At 46.1% G+C, this 16,707-nt stretch overlaps 1 protein-coding gene across 5 annotated transcripts in view; it reads left to right on the top strand.

Annotated features, from left to right (window-relative positions):
- Positions 1-4,223: 4,223 nt before the first annotated feature.
- NOX4 (NADPH oxidase 4) overlaps positions 4,224-16,707 on the top strand; it is a 104,583-nt gene continuing 92,099 nt past the window's right edge. Inside the window, exons 1-2 of one of the 5 annotated variants that reach the window (XM_081860472.1) lie at positions 4,224-4,367; positions 11,626-11,721. Coding sequence is in view for 3 of the 5 variants with exons in the window: in XM_081860468.1 (XP_081716594.1) it covers positions 11,556-11,721 (166 nt within the window). In the remaining 2 variants the exon portion in view is untranslated. Of the gene's footprint in view, positions 4,368-11,507; positions 11,722-13,204; positions 13,295-16,707 lie in introns of those variants that run through there. The other 4 variants (XM_081860469.1, XM_081860468.1, XM_081860470.1 and 1 more) reach the window with 4 other exon arrangements.

The raw sequence follows: 16,707 nt of genomic DNA, 5'->3' as shown, positions 1-16,707 counted from the left end.
ATGAATGAAACACACTCGAACAGGGTGGAAAGGGTGAAATGGCTGCTGAGTGAAACTGATGACTTCATCAGTTAGAAAGTAGCACTATATGCTTTGGCAGCTAAGAAGATCAGGAGAAAAGAACTAGATAAAATAGTGGTCAATTGCAAAGGTGATTCGGACATTTAAGCTGGCATATTGTACCTGAGAGGGATGCGGGGGGGGGGCGCTGTGGGTTAAACCACAGAGCCTAGGACTTACCGATCTGAAGGTTGGTGATTCGAATCCCCGCGACGGGGTGAGCTGCCGTTGCTCGGTCCTAGTTCCTGCCAACATAGCAGTTTGAAAGCATGTCAAAGTGCAAGTAGATAAATAAGTACCACTCAGGCGGGAAGGTAAATGGCGGTTCTGTGCGCTGCTCTGGTTCACCAGAAGCGGCTTAGTCATGCTGGCCACATGACCTGGAAGCTGTACGCCGGCTCCCTCGGCCAATAAAGCGAGATGAGCGCCGCAACCCCAGAGTTGGTCACGACTGGACCTAATGGTCAGGGGTCCCTTTACCTTTACCTTTATATGCGTTGGCAGCTAAGAAGATCGGGAGAAAAGAACTAGATAAAATAGAGGTCAATTGCAAAGGTGATTCAGACATTTAAGCTGGCATATTCTATCGTATGCAACAAATAACTTCTATGAGATGCGACCGTGGTTTATTGTATTTGCAGTGCCTGATGTCTTTATGGTTTTTATGATGATTGTTGCTTTTCCTTTTGTTCCCTTTGTGAATGATTCCATGGCCTTTGGCTAGTGCAATGAAGTTTATGATGATGATGAGATGAAAGGTAATATCACCCGGACAGCAGGACCAAAAGGATCCAGTTGATTCTTTTTAGCCATTTGTCATGGCTTGCTGATGCCATGCTGTTCCCACGCACTCATGCTCCTTGCATTCCCATCCCGCTCTGTTTACCTTTGCCAGCCCTGCTGCCACACATGGCAGCCGCTGCCTCCCCGCTTTTCGTTTTCCTTTAAGGTAGGAATGTGTGGGAGGGGTTATTTGAGGACATCGCTCCGGGTGACCTTATGTTATATTTTGAATGGAACCCGGGTGAGGGAAATTGGTCTTCATGCTTCGAAGAGGAAGGGAGGGAAATGAAACTCCTGGGGTGTGGAATCTGGGGGCTGCACTTTCACACTCTCCTGCTGGTGAATTCAGATACTGCAAAAAATACATCGGAAGATTTTGGCCGAAAAATTGGCTTATTATTTCGACTCGGTATATAAGATTTTTGCCTTCCCCTCCTCCACATTTATTGGCCTAAGATCAGCGAAACACCTTAGAGCAAATGCCAGTTTAGGACCTTATTTGTTTGAGTGCATTAGACTGCTCGATGGCTACTGTTCTCTCTTCATTTTTGAAAATAGTAATGTTCTTTGGGGAACGATTCAAACTGAATTTAAGCACAGTGGCAGACTGGAAAAAACTACAGACAAGAAGCTTGAGCAAGATAAAGTCTTGGACTCTCATTTCATCCCACTCAATTCCATTTGACGCTTGTTTTATCCTTAAAAGCACTCAAGTTACCCACCCAGCTTTCTGCTCAGATGTTAAAACATAGCAGTATATCTCTGGTCTCGTTGCTTCAAGCACTGGTACTAAAAACAGAACTTATCAAATGATAAGAGTTTCATTTTCATCCATCCTTGCATGGGGTTCTGCTATTACACAGCACTGTGATGGTAAAGGTAAAGGTAAAGGGACCCCTGACCGTTAAGTCCAGTCGCAGACGACTCTGGGGTTGCGGCGCTCATCTCGCTTTATTGGCCGAGAGAGCCGGCGTACAGCTTCTGGGTCATGTGGCCAGCATGACTAAGCTGCTTCTGGTGAACCAGAGCAGCACACAAAATGCTGTTTACCTTCCTGCCGGAAGGTATTTAATATATAATACCGGAAGGTATTTATCTACTTGCACTTTGACGTGCTTTCAAACTGCTAGGTTGGCAGGAGCAGGGACCGAGCAACAGGAGCTCACTCTGTCGCGGGGATTCGAACCACTGACCTTCTGATCGGCAAGCCCTAGGCTCTGTGGTTTAGACCACAGCGCCACCTACGTCCCATACTGTGAGGGTACCATCTGCATTTATGATATCTTTACGCCACCTGAGAAAGTTGAAAGCAAGCTCAGATTTTCTTTTAGGCTGTGAAGTTGTTTCGGTCTTTCTCCACATTTTTGGTCTTTCAAATCAGCATGTGTGGAATGCACTTGTCCCTCACCTTTAAGGAACTACAGGCATAGAGTCGTAGAATTGGAAGGGACCCCTGAAGGTCATCTAGTCCAACCTCCTTCAATGCAGGAATCACAGCTAAAGCATCCCTGACAGATGCCCATCAAACCTGTTTAAAAACCTTCAGTGAAGGAGAGTCTGAGGTAAACCATTTTTAAAACTGCTGATTGGAGTTGGTAATTTTTTTAGGCTATCTTGTTTTTTAACACCTGATTTTATCAGTAATTGCAAAGTGCATTTTATATTGTGTGCGTTGTGTTTACAGGTTTTCATGACTGGGTGTATAAACCTTGTTAGATAAAAAGAAAGGGATAAACCTCAAAGCTCCCCTGTTCTCAGTGCCGTTTTGCCACCATGGAATGGGAGAGGTCCGGCTTATTGTCCCATCAGCAGGGGCTACTTACAGGGTGGGAAATGGGGCAAGGGCTTCTCAGGGGTGGCACCCTTTTAAATGGTAAGGTAAAGGTGACCCCTGACCATTAGGTCCAGTCGTGGCCGACTCTGGGGTTGCGACACTCATCTCGCTTTACTGGCCGAGGAAGCCGGCGTATAGCTTCCGGGTCATGTGGCCAGCATGACTAAGCTGCTTCTGGCGAACCAGAGCAGCGCACGAAAACACCGTTTACCTTCCCGCCAGAGTGGTACCTATTTATCTACTTGCACTTTGATGTGCTTTCGAACTGCTAGGTTGGCAGGAACAAGGACCGAGCAACAGGAGCTCACCCCGTCGTGGGGATTTGAACCGCCAACCTTCTGATCAGCAAGTCCTAGGCTCTGTGGTTTAACCCACAGCGCCACCCGCATCCCATTTTTAAATGGTGCTCCCTTCCTAATGAGAGATTCATTTGTTCCCCATGTTCGATACATTCAAGGGTTTGAGATGTAAACATCACTTCTGTAGACTTGGCTGCTGTTCTTCACCATTGCTGTGTTGTCGTATTATGTATTGCTAAGAGCTCCGTTATTACTTTTTCATTTTCTTCACAAGATTCTTTCTATTGCAAGGTGCCCCCATAACTCCCCATGAGGTGAAAGAAAAGCATGAGACCATTAATCTCTGGGTCATCAGTTCAAGCCTCAGGTTGGGCAAAAAAAAAATCCTGCTTTGCAGGGCATTGGACTAGATGATGCTCTATAATTCTAAGAGCAATTAATTAATTAAGCAATCAATCAATCAATCAATCAATCAAAAAACCAAACAAATAAAACCTCTTGACTATGCTTGGAGAAACTGCTGCTGCTGTGATTACAAAACTGAGCCAAATGCAATTTCTTTCCCTTTCCTTGAAGCAGAGGTCCTAACACTTCTCTTTCTTCTTTTAAAAAAATTAATAATAGTTGGATTGCAAGCCAGGCAACCAACTGGGGAAGTCTGGAGACAGAGGCGCTTTGCAGTGCGAGACGGCCGGAGCTTCACCTGCCGAACTTCTCTTTCTTTGTGTGCCTCTCTTGCAACTGTTTTAAAACCTGTTGCTGCTGTTCTCGTTGTTCGAAGTAAAACCACAACTTCGCGTTCTGGCATCAAACTAATCATAAAGTTCCAGGGTGATGGGACGACGGGTGTGCAAAAAAACACAGGGAAAACGGTGCACGCGCAAAGAGCCCCCCCCCCATCAGAGAGACAGAGAGAGAGAGAGAGAGAGAGAGAGAGAGAGAGAGAGAGAGAGAGAGAGAGAGAGAGAGAGGTGAATTCCTCGGAGCGCAGGAGACCCCCAACTCCACGCGCGGAGAAAATCGCTCCTCCTCGTCCCAGACAAAGGAGCCCGTCGGCGCCACCCTGGAGCTGTCTGCTAGGCGCAGGGAAGGTGGGGAGGGAAGGAGGAGGGAGAAGCGACTAGATTTCTCCCCCCGGGGCAGGAGGGGAGGAGGGGAGGGGGTCCAGGGAAGAGGAGAGAAAGAGGGAGGGGGGAGGCCGGAAAGAGGGGAGGGGGGAGGCTTGGCTTTCCAGCGGCTGAAAAGGAAGCCAAGCCTCTCCCTCCGGCCGCCCCCAAAGTACAAAAGCAGAGAAAGAGAGAGCCGGTGGCGGGACTCCTTCATCGGCCGGGACCATGGCTGCCTCCTGCCAGAGCTGGCTCGCCAACGAGGGCAGCAAACACCTCTTTTTGGTAAGAGGGACCTTTGCCTTTCGGGGGTGCGCGCAGCCTCGCCGCCTCCATCGCAAGGATGTTGCTCTCGCTGCGCTTGCGCGCGCGAGATGCTCAGAACCTGCCCATGCTCAGGAGCGCTCTTGCCCTTTCCCCCCACGCAGGGTTGGGTCCAAGCCCTGCTCGGGAACGCCGAGCTTGGAGCCGTCCTGTGCTGGGAAAGGCCAGGAAGTAGAAGAAGGGGGAAAGGAGAGAGCGCTCCTGAGCATGGGCAGGTTCTGAGCATTACGCGCAGGATCACAGGGTGAGGACCAATGCTTTTGATTCAAATCTAATGGAGAAAACCATCTTCGCCTCCCTTCTGGAAGGCTCATAGCTCATTGACAGAGCAGTTGCTTGGCATGTAGAAGGCCCCAGCTTCGGCTCCAGGTAGGGTTGGGAAAGACTTCTGAAACTTTGGAGAGCTTCTGCCAGCCATGGTACTGAGCTAGATCAGCCAAAGACCTTACTGGATACAAGACTGGTTCCTGTGTTTATTTCCCCACATAAATCAGCTTGCATTATTCCCACAACAGCCCTGCAATGTAGGTTAGCGTTACTGCCCCTCACATTTCTTCCCTGGTCTTTGACACTGGAAATGTCTGTTTTTAGGACCCGCCCTGTAAGTTGTTTAAAACTGTTTCTAATGTTGTATTTTTTTATTATTGTCATCTGCCCTCAGACCTTAGGTTGAAGGGAGGTTATTAATAAAGTAAAATCGTCACCATCCTAATTGCAATGTCAGAATGAGAGGCTTGCCTAACAACACAGTTCTAGACAGGGCTGCTCAGAAGTAAGTCAATGGGTTCAATGGGGCTTACTCTCAGATGTGATGCAAGTGTAGGTTTGAAACCTAAGTAGTCATTTTGCGACAGATTTGCTGTGTCAGTTACAGTACTCTGTTTGGGAGGTGGCACGAAATGCGAGGTTCATGGCACAAAATTAGCGCTAAACTTTGGCATCAGTTTTTTGGGGGGATCAAAAATTTTGGGGTCACACATTAATGGAGCTTGGAATTTGAAATGGAGGTTCCCTTTAACTGTCTCCTTTGTTGAACTGCGCTGGTTTTTGCTACAGAGGAACCCAAACCAATCGTGTGTGTGTGTGTGTGTGTGTTTGAGTCCGTGTACGTACATATGGCATAAGCACATCTGGGATTAAAAAGTACTTTCAGTGCTGGGTAGCTGCTTTAGTTGCGATTCCTTCATTGCAGTAGATTGGACTAGAGGACTCTCAGGGTTCCTTCCAAGCTTACATTTCTATGATTCTATAGATGACCATGAGAATTTAGGAAGCTACTACAGTGGTACCTTGGTTCTCAAACTTAATCCGTTTCAGAAATCCGTTCCAAAACCAAAGTGTTCCAAAACCAAGGTGTGCTTTCCCATAGAAAGTAATGCAAAATGGATTAATCCGTTCCAGACTTTTAAAAACAACCCCGAAAACAGCAATTTAACGTGAATTTTACTATCTAACAAGACCACTGATCCATAAAATGAAAGCAATAAACAATGTACTGCAGTCACACAATCAATCAATCAATCAATCAATCAGTAGTTGAACTGTGTTCCACACAGTCACACAAAAAAGGAGCCACAAAAACAAAAATGCAAAATAAATAGCAAAAACAGACAGACCTCAGCATAACACTCAAAACGGAAGTGTGGCATTCAAATTGGAAGCGTAACACTCAAAACGGAACACGTTCGGCTTTTGAAATAAGTTTGCAAACCGGAACACTTACTTCTGGGTTTGCAATGTTTGAGTTCCAAATTGCTTGAGTACCAAGGCGTTTGAGAACCAAGGTACCACTGTATTGGTCCACCCAACTCATTATCATCCACACTGGCTGGTATTGGCTCTTCAAAGTTTCAGGTAGGAGTCTCTGCCCGAGCCCACCTGGTGAAGCTACGGATTGTGCTTGGCACCCTCTGCACTGAAAGCAAATGAGTTCAGGACCTTTCCCAAATTCCCCATTAATTTCAGTTCCCCACATTTTTGTTGAGTCTATGTTTGATGGACAGATCTTCTGTGCTTGTGCAGGTTTTGTGGACGCTCCCAGCCGGTCAGGGATAACTTCATCGGGATTCATTGCTCCTTTGCTTCTGTTCACTCGGGCTGGAAGGTGTTAGTGATGGGTAGCCTTGGAAGACTTAAAAAGTGCTTTCAACTAATTTTCAACTAATTTGGGGAGGACGACACTACCTGTGGCTAGTATTCAAGGTGTTCTGCCTCCACTGTTGGAGGCGGTAAGCTTCCAAATGCCAGTTGCTGGAGATCAGATGTGGGCAGAGTTCTATTGCACCCAGTTCCTGCTTCTGAGCTTTCCATGGGCATCTGGTGGGTCACCATTGGTCTTAGAATTCCAACAAATCCAGTAATCTGACTTGTCTGTTTAGGGGCATTGTCCTCGCTTCAGCATTTGAGAGGTTCTGGGTTCAAATCCCAGACAACTGTGGTGGGGACCAGCTGGTCTTTACCATTAGGATTTGTAGCTCTGAGGTATAGCACCTGCTTTGCAAGCAGAAGATTCCAGGTTCATAGAATTGTGGAATCATGTTATAGAATAACGGAATCATAGAACTGTAGAGTTGGACGGGACCCCGAGCATCATCTAGTCCAACCCCCTGCAATGCAGGAATCTCAGCTGAAGCATCCGTGACAGATGGCCACCCAACCTCTGCTTAAAAACCTCCAAGGAAGGAGAGTCCACCACATCTTGTGGGAGTCTGTTCCACTGCCAAACAGCTCTTACTGTCAGAAAGTTCTTCCTGATGTTTAGTCAGAATCTCCTTCTTTGCAACTTGAAGCCATTGGTTTGTATATATAATATTTATTCGTATTTCAAAAATAATACAAAAACAAAAAGAGAACCAAAAATAACACAAGTACAAAAATACAAAACTAAAAACAATTAAAAACAGATAAAATTTCAATTGCTTATTTTCTTTTAACTTATTTCCCAGACCTTCTCACACCTCCCCTTTTTGTATTCCAAATTATTAATTCAGCAAATCCTTATTATGACTTCTTATAACTTATTATATCTTATTTCTCAACCTTTACATTACAGCTGGGAACCACTTAATTTCTGTCCAACATCATTCTAACATTCATTAATTTTACAATGTTTCTGAAGATAGTCTTTGAATTTCTTTCAGTCTTCTTCTGCCGACTCTTTTCCCTGGTCTCGGATTCTGCCAGTCATTTCTGCTAGTCCCATATAATCTATCACCTTCATCTCATTCTTCCAGAGTGGGTAGATCTTGTGTCTTCTAGTACTTTGCAATGAGTATTCTTGCTGCTGTTGTTGCATACATAAAAAATGTTCTGTCCTTCTTTGGCACCAGTTGGCCGACCATGCCCAGGACAAAGGCCTCTGGTTTCTTCAGGAAGGTATATTTAAATACCTTTTTCATTTCATTATATATCATTTCCCAGAAAGCCTTAATCCTTGGGCACGTCCACCAAAGGTGAAAGAATGTACCTTCGGTCTCTTTACATTTCCAGCATTTGTTATCGGGCAAGTGGTAGATTTTTGCAAGCTTGACTGGGGTCATGTACCACCTGTACATCATTTTCATAATATTCTCTCTTAAGGCATAATATTCTGCCTTAATGCCTTAAAACCATTGGTTTGAGTCCTACCCTCCAGTTCAGGAGAAAACAAGCTTGCTCCCTCTTCCATCTGACAGCCCTTGAGATATTTGAAGGTGGCAAGCATATCCTGCCAAGGTCCAGTCTTTGGCATCCCCTATTAGAAGCATCGGATGATGGAGAAAGCCTTTGAACACTAGAGCAGGGGTAGAGAACCTGACACGCTTCAGATGTTGTTATTCTCATCATCTCTGACTGACACCTTTTTCAGGTGGGAGCTGTAGTCCATTGACATCTGGAGGGCCACAGGTCTTCCACATCCCTGCCCCAGAGGGCCACTCCCAGTCAGACTAGATGCAACTGGACTAAACAGACAAATAGCAGCTTCCTAAGAAGAATGCATGGGACGTGGGTGACGCTGTGGTCTAAACCACAGAGCCTAGGGCTTGAGGATCAGAAGGTCAGTGGTTCAAATCCCTACGACAGGGTGAGCTCCTGTTGTTTGGTCCCAGCTTCTGCCCACCTAGCAGTTTGAAAGCACATCAAAGTGCAAGTAGATAAGTAGGTACCACTCTGGCAGGAAGGTAAACAATGTTTCGGTTTGCTGCTCTGGTTTCGCCAGAAGTGGCTTAGTCATGCTGGCCACATGACCCAGAGACTGTCTGCGGACAGACGCTGGCTCCCTCGGCCTATAGAACGAAATGAGCACGCAACCCCAGAGTTGTCCATGACTCGACCTAACAGTTAGGGGTACCTTTACCTTTAAGAAGAATGCACAGAGGGCCCACAGCTCATTGATCATGCACATTTTTTTCATGTGCAGGTTTGATTCCTGGCATCTCCATGTAGAATAATATGGTAGCAGGAGATTGCTATGACTTTTGTGTTCTGCTTGTGGATGCTGTGGGGAGCAGGATACTGGGCTACATTGGCTAGACCAGTTTCCCAATCTTTTTCTGACTATTGCCCTCTTGTGACCATGCTTTCTGTGTCCCTCCCCATGGGTGTAGCCAAGGGGAGGCAAGGGACAGCTACATGACAAATGCCGGCTCCCTTGGGTTTAGCTAGCATGGCGCGGTGGTCTAAACCACTGAGCCTCTTGGGCTTGCTGATTGGAAGGTCAGCGGTTCGAATCCCCACACCGGGATGAGCTCCCATTGCTCTGTTCCAGCTCCTGACAACCTAGCAGTTCGAGAGCACACCAGTGAAAGTAGATAAATAGGTACTGCTGCAGCAGGAAGGTAAATGGTGTTTCCATGCGCTCTGGCACTCGTCACAGTGTCCCGTTGCGCCAGAAGCAGTTTACTCATGCTGGTCACATGACCCAGAAAGCTGCCTGTGGATGAACACCAGCTCCCTCAGCCTGAAAGCGAGATGACCGCTGCAACCCCATAGTCGCCTTTGACTGGACTTAACCGTCCAGGGATCCTTTACCATTTACCTAAACAGATACTTATTGGATGCCTGCAAGCAGTGCCTGAGCAAAATTGCATTCTCTCCATTTGTGGCTCTCAGCAGCTGGCAATCAGGGGCATGTGTCCTTTGATAGTGGAGGGAGAACACAGCCATTATGACAACTTCCTATCAGGTCTCCTCTTATTCACCTCCCCCCTCCCCATCCTAAACTTAAGATCTAGCCTAAGGGTGCATTCTTGGGATGGCTGAGACTGCATGATTACCCTGTTATCATGCATTGCAGCTGGCAGGTCCATTTAGAGCCATCTGAGCTCATCATGTTTGCTAGCCTCAGCGCCAAAAAACGATCTCTTATCATTTTTAATTACAGACCCCACTGAAGCAAGTTCCTTGGGACAACATGCATGCCTACTCCCTGCCATCATGGCTCCTTATTTGTAAATTCTGTGGGTTGAATACACACTAAACCAGCTGCACTTAGTTCCCACTGACATCTATGTGCCTTAAGCCATGACTGCGTTGGGACAATAAATAAATAAATAAATCCCAGTGCTTGGACGCAGAGCCTTAAAGCACGGACCTCTGCCTGGAAAGAGCGAGGTGAAAGCTAAGTGTGGATCAGGCCTTAGTTGCACTTAGTTTCTACTGAACTCAAAGGGACTTAAGCTGTTATTGTCTCATTGCTTTCCATGGGACCAAAGTGTGGCCGATTCAACCTGGATCCAACCATCAAAGGAGATGGTGTTGGACTTTCGGAGGAAGAGAGAACTAGCCCCGCTGTACATCGGGGAGGGCTGTGTGGAGAGTCTCTTCCTTTAAATTCCTAGGAGTTTGTCTCAGTGAAGACCTTACTTGGAAAATAAATACAACCCAGGTGGTTAAGAAAGCCCAACAGAGACTCAATCTCCTCAGAGTATTGCAGAAGAACGATGTCAATCAACATTTGATGAGCTCCTTCTACAATAGAAAGTGTTCTTTCATACTGCATCACGGTGTGGTACGCTGGTTTGACATCATCTGATAGGAAGTGCCTATACAGCACAAGATATTATGGGCTGTCCCGTGAATCCGCCAGATGAAATAGCAGAAGAACTTTGCTGCAGGAGAGTGAGGAAAATTTGCAGGGATGATTCACACCCTGGCCAGCACTTTCTTGATCTCCTGCCCTCAGGCAGAAGATATAGAAGCATGATTAGTCGCACCAACAGGGTAAAGAACAGCTTCTATCCGTGGGCTGTTAGGCTGCTGAATGAAAAGATAATAACAGGGCAACTGACTTTCGGGTTTGGTGGGTGGGTGTCAGTAAATGAGGGGAATTAAGACTAAGAGAGCTGAGTGGGGGGTGCTTGTTTAATCTCACTGTATACAAGTTGTACAAGTGACAATAAAGTATTTCAATATCTGTGGTGGGAGTCCAGAGCGTATTGGAGATTTGCAGTCACACAGGACGGTTCTTCCAGACAACCCATTTACTGAGCATTCGTTTTGATTTGTTTACAGGGAGGTTAGACAGTGTTGGCTATTTATTGAATAACCATGGTGATCACACACACACCCTCTAAGGAGGATAGATGACTTTCCCTCAAGAAAGAGTTATCCCACACTTTCCAGTGCATTTTCCTGTCCCTTTCCTTATTGCGAAAAGTCTGATTATTTTGAGAGGGTGTGGTGTGGTGGGGAGTGGTTTTATTGTGCAAGAGCTCCCAATCAGCTGCAATTGAGAGAGGCAGGGTGGTGCAGTGGTTAGAGTGTCGGCCTGGGAGACCAGGCTTCAAAACGTCCCTTGGCCCCATGACTGGGTAACCTTGGCCCAGTTGCCTAACCTACCTCACAGGGTTGTTGTGGGTGTTAAATGAGGATCATGTACACCAGGGGAAAAAAGATGGAATTAAAATACTGTAAATAAGCATGTAATCTGAATTTGCTGATATGTGAGCGAGTCCCACCAGGAAATAGTGACGGTCTGAAAGCATCCCATGTTACAGTGAGATCATCACTGTTGGAAACCTTCCAAAAACACAGCTGGTGGGGCCCAACTATCCCCCCCCCATTTTATTTCTTAAAAGCCTTTGTCTCGTTTTTTCTCACTCAGCTTTTGAGCCTTGAGAGTTTGTTGCCTGTGTCTTCTCTCTGGCGGGGAGGGTTCTGGTTTTGCACATGCCCTTTCTACATGTAATAATAATAATTTGTTCTCTCTTCTCTCCCCCCCCCCCATTGCTTCCTTCAGCTGCTCTGGCTGTCTCTCAACGTGGGGCTGTTTTGGAAAACTTTCTGGATATATTATCGGGGGCCTCAGTATTACTATCTGCATCAGATGCTGGGGGTAAGTGATAGATGTTTGCTCCCCCCCCCCCTCCTTCCCTCTCCCCTGCTCTCTTTCCTTGGGGCTCTGGGAACGAGAAGGAAATGGAAAGTTTTGGCTAACGGGAAGATTCGAGGCTTCTTGGTGACTCACGAGAAGGAGAAGGGGTGAATGTTTGGGAGGGGGGCAGAGGGGTTATGTAAGGGCAGGGGTGGGTGGGAGGGAAAGGAATATAGGCTGGAGACTCTGTTTCTGTGTCTGAATTAAAGGAACGACTCTGTCCAGGGTCTGGGAAAAGAGAGCTCCCTGCCTGTCTGTTCTTCCTCAGCTCCCAGCTGCAGGCATCATTTTTTGGACTCTGGCATGTGAACCCCACTCAGCGGATGGCTGGGCTTGCAACTGTTAGTCATGGTAACTTTAACCAACCTCGTGGGCCCGTTCCGGCGAGAGCCCTTACAGGCCAGCTCTCCTGATGTGCATTTCTCAAGGGAAAGGATTTTCTTTTCTTTTCTTTAAATAAAATGAACCTTCCTGTCCTTTCCATCGTACTCTCACGAGCCCTGGTGCGGTTTTCTTTCGGAAAGAGCTGTCAGCCAAAAGGAAAAAGGAAAAAAGGGAGGGGAAGTAGTCTACCCAGGATGTTTTAGCTAAAGATTGGGGGGGGGGGAATTTTGGACGTACCTAATGCACACTTTTCTGAAAGAACAATAAAGGGGCAACATTATTCCCATTTTGCAGTTGGAATCAAGTCTGAGAGACGGCTGTTTACACCCCAGGCAAGATTCTTCCCTGATTGCTGTTTCTGCGTGTGTGTTTTGCAAGGAAACCTAGATGTTCAAATGTGCACGTGTTATTTGTGCTGTGCATGGGTTTTGCACTTCAAAGTCTCTTTGTTTATTGCACCTGTATTGAATAGAGCAGCGAAGGCATTGCTCGCTCAGTTTCAAATTTATCCTTTCACCCATTGGTGCTGCCTTCTTTTTAATTGCAATGTTCCTTTAAAACCTTCAGGGCAGAAATCCAGGAAGAACAACTATTTCTTATGTGGAGGTATAACAATGAGAGCATCTTCACGTGTTGGTTTTCTCCCTGTCACAAGGTGGCTCAAGGAACCTAAAAAACCTGCCTTTAAAAAGCAACAGCTGCCCATGTCATCATAAGGCCTAGAAAGTTGATTTTGATTTTTAATAACAGAAGTTCTGGTGCGTTTGTTGCACCATTCAGCTTTTATGACGCACAGATAACAAGGATAGAGGAACGTATCCTGTAAGATTCAGATGCAGAAAACGTTTCTGGTTTTTGTTTTTCTTTCTCATTGTGGATTTGTCTCAGGGGAAATGATGCTTTAGCTTCAGCTGCTAAGATGCTCTGCAATGCTTGCTTGCTTTGGAATCAGTGCACCACACTTGGTGTGACTTACTTCTGAGCAAACACTCCTAGGATCGGGTTACAGCTCTCCCTTTCTTTAGGAAGGGAATAATTGCCCCTGTTTTGATTTCAGGCATTCCAAATCCTTCTGAAATTCAAAGAGCCATTTCTGTTGTCATCCCTTGTGTGGGGGAGAAGAGAGGAGGCAGACAGCACTCTTTTTAATGTATGCTGGGATTTCTGTTCAAAAATGGTTGTCTAAAGCAATGTGTGTGTGTGTTTGTGTGTGTGTATGGGATGGAGGGCTTCCTATTCAGATCAAGCTGGTTTATAACTGAGGGTGCTTTTGGACTGTGTTTCTGGCAAGGCCAGGTTGCACAATTATAGAATTAAAGAACTGTAGAATTGGAAGGGATGCAAAGGATCGTGTAGTCCAACCTCCTGAAATGCAGGAATCACACATAAAGAATGAGTGATGGTGGTGTTCGCATTTGCAAAAGTGTTATATTATCTCAGTGTGGTGTAGTGGTTAAGAGCAGTGGACTCATAATCTAGTGAACTGGGTTCGATTCCCTGCTCCTCCACATGCAGCTGCTGGGTGACCTTGGGCCAGTCACACTTCTCTGAAGTCTCTCAGCCCCACTCACCTCACAGAGTGTTTGTTGTGGGGGAGGAAGGGAAAGGAGAATGTTAGCTGCTTTGAGACTCCTTCAGGTAGTGATAAAGCGGGATATCAAATCCAAACTCCTCCTCCTCCTCCTCCTCTTCTTCTTCTCACATGAGATGGAAAAGTTGAAAAGCAGCTCAGCTTTTCTTTTAGGTTGTGATGATGTCTCTTTTCTTCTCCCACTTTTTTGGGTCTTCCAATAATAATAATAATAATAATAATAATAATAATAATAATAATAATAATAATAATTTATAGCCCGCCCATCTTGGTGGGTTTCCCCAGTCACCATGGGTGGCTCCTAACAGAATATTAAACAGAATAAAATGGGCATAGGCAAACTCGGCCCTCCAGATGTTTTGAGACTACAGTTCCCATAATCCCTGACCATTGGTCCTGTTAGCTAGGGATGATGGGAATCGTAGTTCCAAAACATCTGGAGGGCTGAGTTTGCCTATGCCTGGAATAAAACTTCAAACACTAAAAACTTCCCTAAACAGGGCTGCCTTCAGATGTCTTCTAAAAGTCAGGTAGTTATTTATTTCCTTGACATCTGGTGGGAGGGTATTCCACAGGGCAGGCACCACCACCGAGAAGGCCCTCTGTCTGGTTCCCTGTAACCACGCAGTGAGGGAACCGGCAGAAGGCCCTCGGAGCTGGACCTCAGTGTCCGGGCTGAACGATGGGAGTGCGGACACTCCTTCAGGTATACTGGGCCAAATCAGCATGTGTGGAATGCACTTGTCCTTCAACTCTTGGGAAATAAAGTCATAGAGTTACAGAATTGTAGGAAGGGACCCCAATGGTCATATTGTTCAATCACAGTTGAATAATCTCTCACATCCAACCTCTCTTTTGAAATCTCCAATGAACGAGGACCCACCAACATCCAAGGTGCTCTATTCTGCTGTCAAACAGCTCTTACCATCAGAAAGTTCTTCCTGATCTTTAGCTGGAATTTCCTTTATCATTATTAGAATCCATTGTTTCAGGTCCTACTCTCTGGAGCAGGAGAAAACAAGCTCGTTTCATCTTCCATGTGACAGCCCTTTAGATCAGTAGTTCCCAATTGGTGGTCCATGGACCACAGGGGGTCCATATAACCCACCCCAGGGGTCCATGGAACCGTTCACATAACAAACACTACTATAGAGATATCAAAATTTCCAAAAGTAGGGGGTCCGTGGCTTGGCTTTTGAAAAACAGAGGTCTAATTGGGAACCCCTGCTTTAGATATTTGAAGATGGCTATTCTATAACTATAGTTGTGGTCTTGTGCCAACAAGCCTACTTCACCAAAATACCAGGCATTTTGCAGTAAGGACAGTTATGGGAGAAAAGGGAAGTGCGCTTGCTGTGACGTAATGTCATCGAACCTCCCTGAAAACAAATAAAAATGAATGCTCATGGAATAGCCAAGAGGGAAGAGGGATCAGCTGTTAGACTTCTCTGGGAATTGTAGCTCTTCAAGAGGAATATGGGACCTCCTAATAACTCTTAGCAACCTAAACAACTTCCCAGACTTCTTTGGACAAAGCCATGGCTGTTTAAGGCCATATCATAGTGGTTTTACACGTACAGTGGTACCTCGGGTTAAGTACTTAATTCATTCCGGAGGTCCGTACTTAACCTGAAACTGTTCTTAACCTGAAGCACCACTTTAGTTAATGGGGCCTCCTGCTGCCACCACGCTGCCGGAGCACGATTTCTGTTCTCATCCTGAAGCAAAGTTCTTAACCTGAAGCACTATTTCTGGGTTAGCGGAGTCTGTAACCTGAAGCGTACGTAACCTGAAGCATATGTAACCTGAAGCGTATGTCACCTGAGGTACCACTGTATGGTGTCAAAGTGGCCAGTGATGTAACAGCATGTAAAAGAAGACCGGGAGACAGTCCTTTGGGTGAGGACAGTGGGATAGTCAAAATCTGGGGAAGGAGGTTTCTCCTTCAAAAGGGGCAGGAAAAGCAGCAAGAAAAGCACAAAATATTGTCTTTCGTTCTGGCTTCAGCTCAACTGCATTTGCTTGTGTGTGTGATTTTCCTGTGCAAGCCGAAGAACAGATTTGGCTTGGCGGGTAGAGAGCATAGGTTTGCAGCAGAGCCTTCTCCTTAGAGGCAAAAGGCAGTGAGACAGAATGAACCGATTTGCTGGGTTTTCTCTATTTATTTTTAGCCGTGCTGGCTGGGGGCTGATGGGAACATCTGGAGGGCAACAGATTCCTCCCTCCCCCTTTACAGGGTCCTCAAGCAAGGGATAGCTCAGTTAGCAGAGCATGAGACTCTTTATCTCAGGGTCATGGGTTTGATCCCCACGTTGGGCTAAAAGATTGCTGCATTGCAGAGGGTTGCGCTAGAATAATCAGCGGTTCTCAACCTGTGGGTCCCCAGATGTTGTTGGACTACAACTCCCATCATCCCTGACCACTGGTCATGCTGACTAGGAATGATGGGAGTTGTAATCCAACAACATCTGGGGACCCACAGGTTGAGAAACACTGCACTAGAACATCTCATGGCCCCTTCCAGCTCTATGATGAAGTATAATCTCAGATAAATTGTTATGTACTGAGTTGAATAGGATCCAAAATGCAGCAGTCTGATTGGTCCTAAAACAATAGGATCCAGAACGCAGCAGTCTGATTGGTCCTAGAACAATAGGATTCAGAATGTAGCAGTCTTATTGGTCCACAGGAGCCACCCAATCCAGCTCCAGGTAGAAGTGAATCTGCAACCTGATTGGCCTACAGGAGAATCCCGGAATTAGCCAATCACATGGGGCCCATTGTGTAAATAATGTATATAAAGCAGACATTCTGGGGGAACTTCCATTCCTCCTCACCACCATGAGCTGAATAAAGAGCATGAAATCCACTCTCGACTCCGTGTATATTTCGTAAATAATCCCATTTCAGATGCTAACGGAGAGATTACCTGCTTTGCTTCAGGGTCCCAAACCCTCATTGCATGCCGGAAG

The sequence above is a fragment of the Podarcis erhardii genome (genome assembly GCF_964252035.2).
Source record: "Podarcis erhardii genome assembly, chromosome: 4".
NCBI classification, from domain to species: Eukaryota; Metazoa; Chordata; class Lepidosauria; order Squamata; family Lacertidae; genus Podarcis; species Podarcis erhardii.
This window is presented reverse-complemented; position numbering and strand designations above follow the sequence as displayed.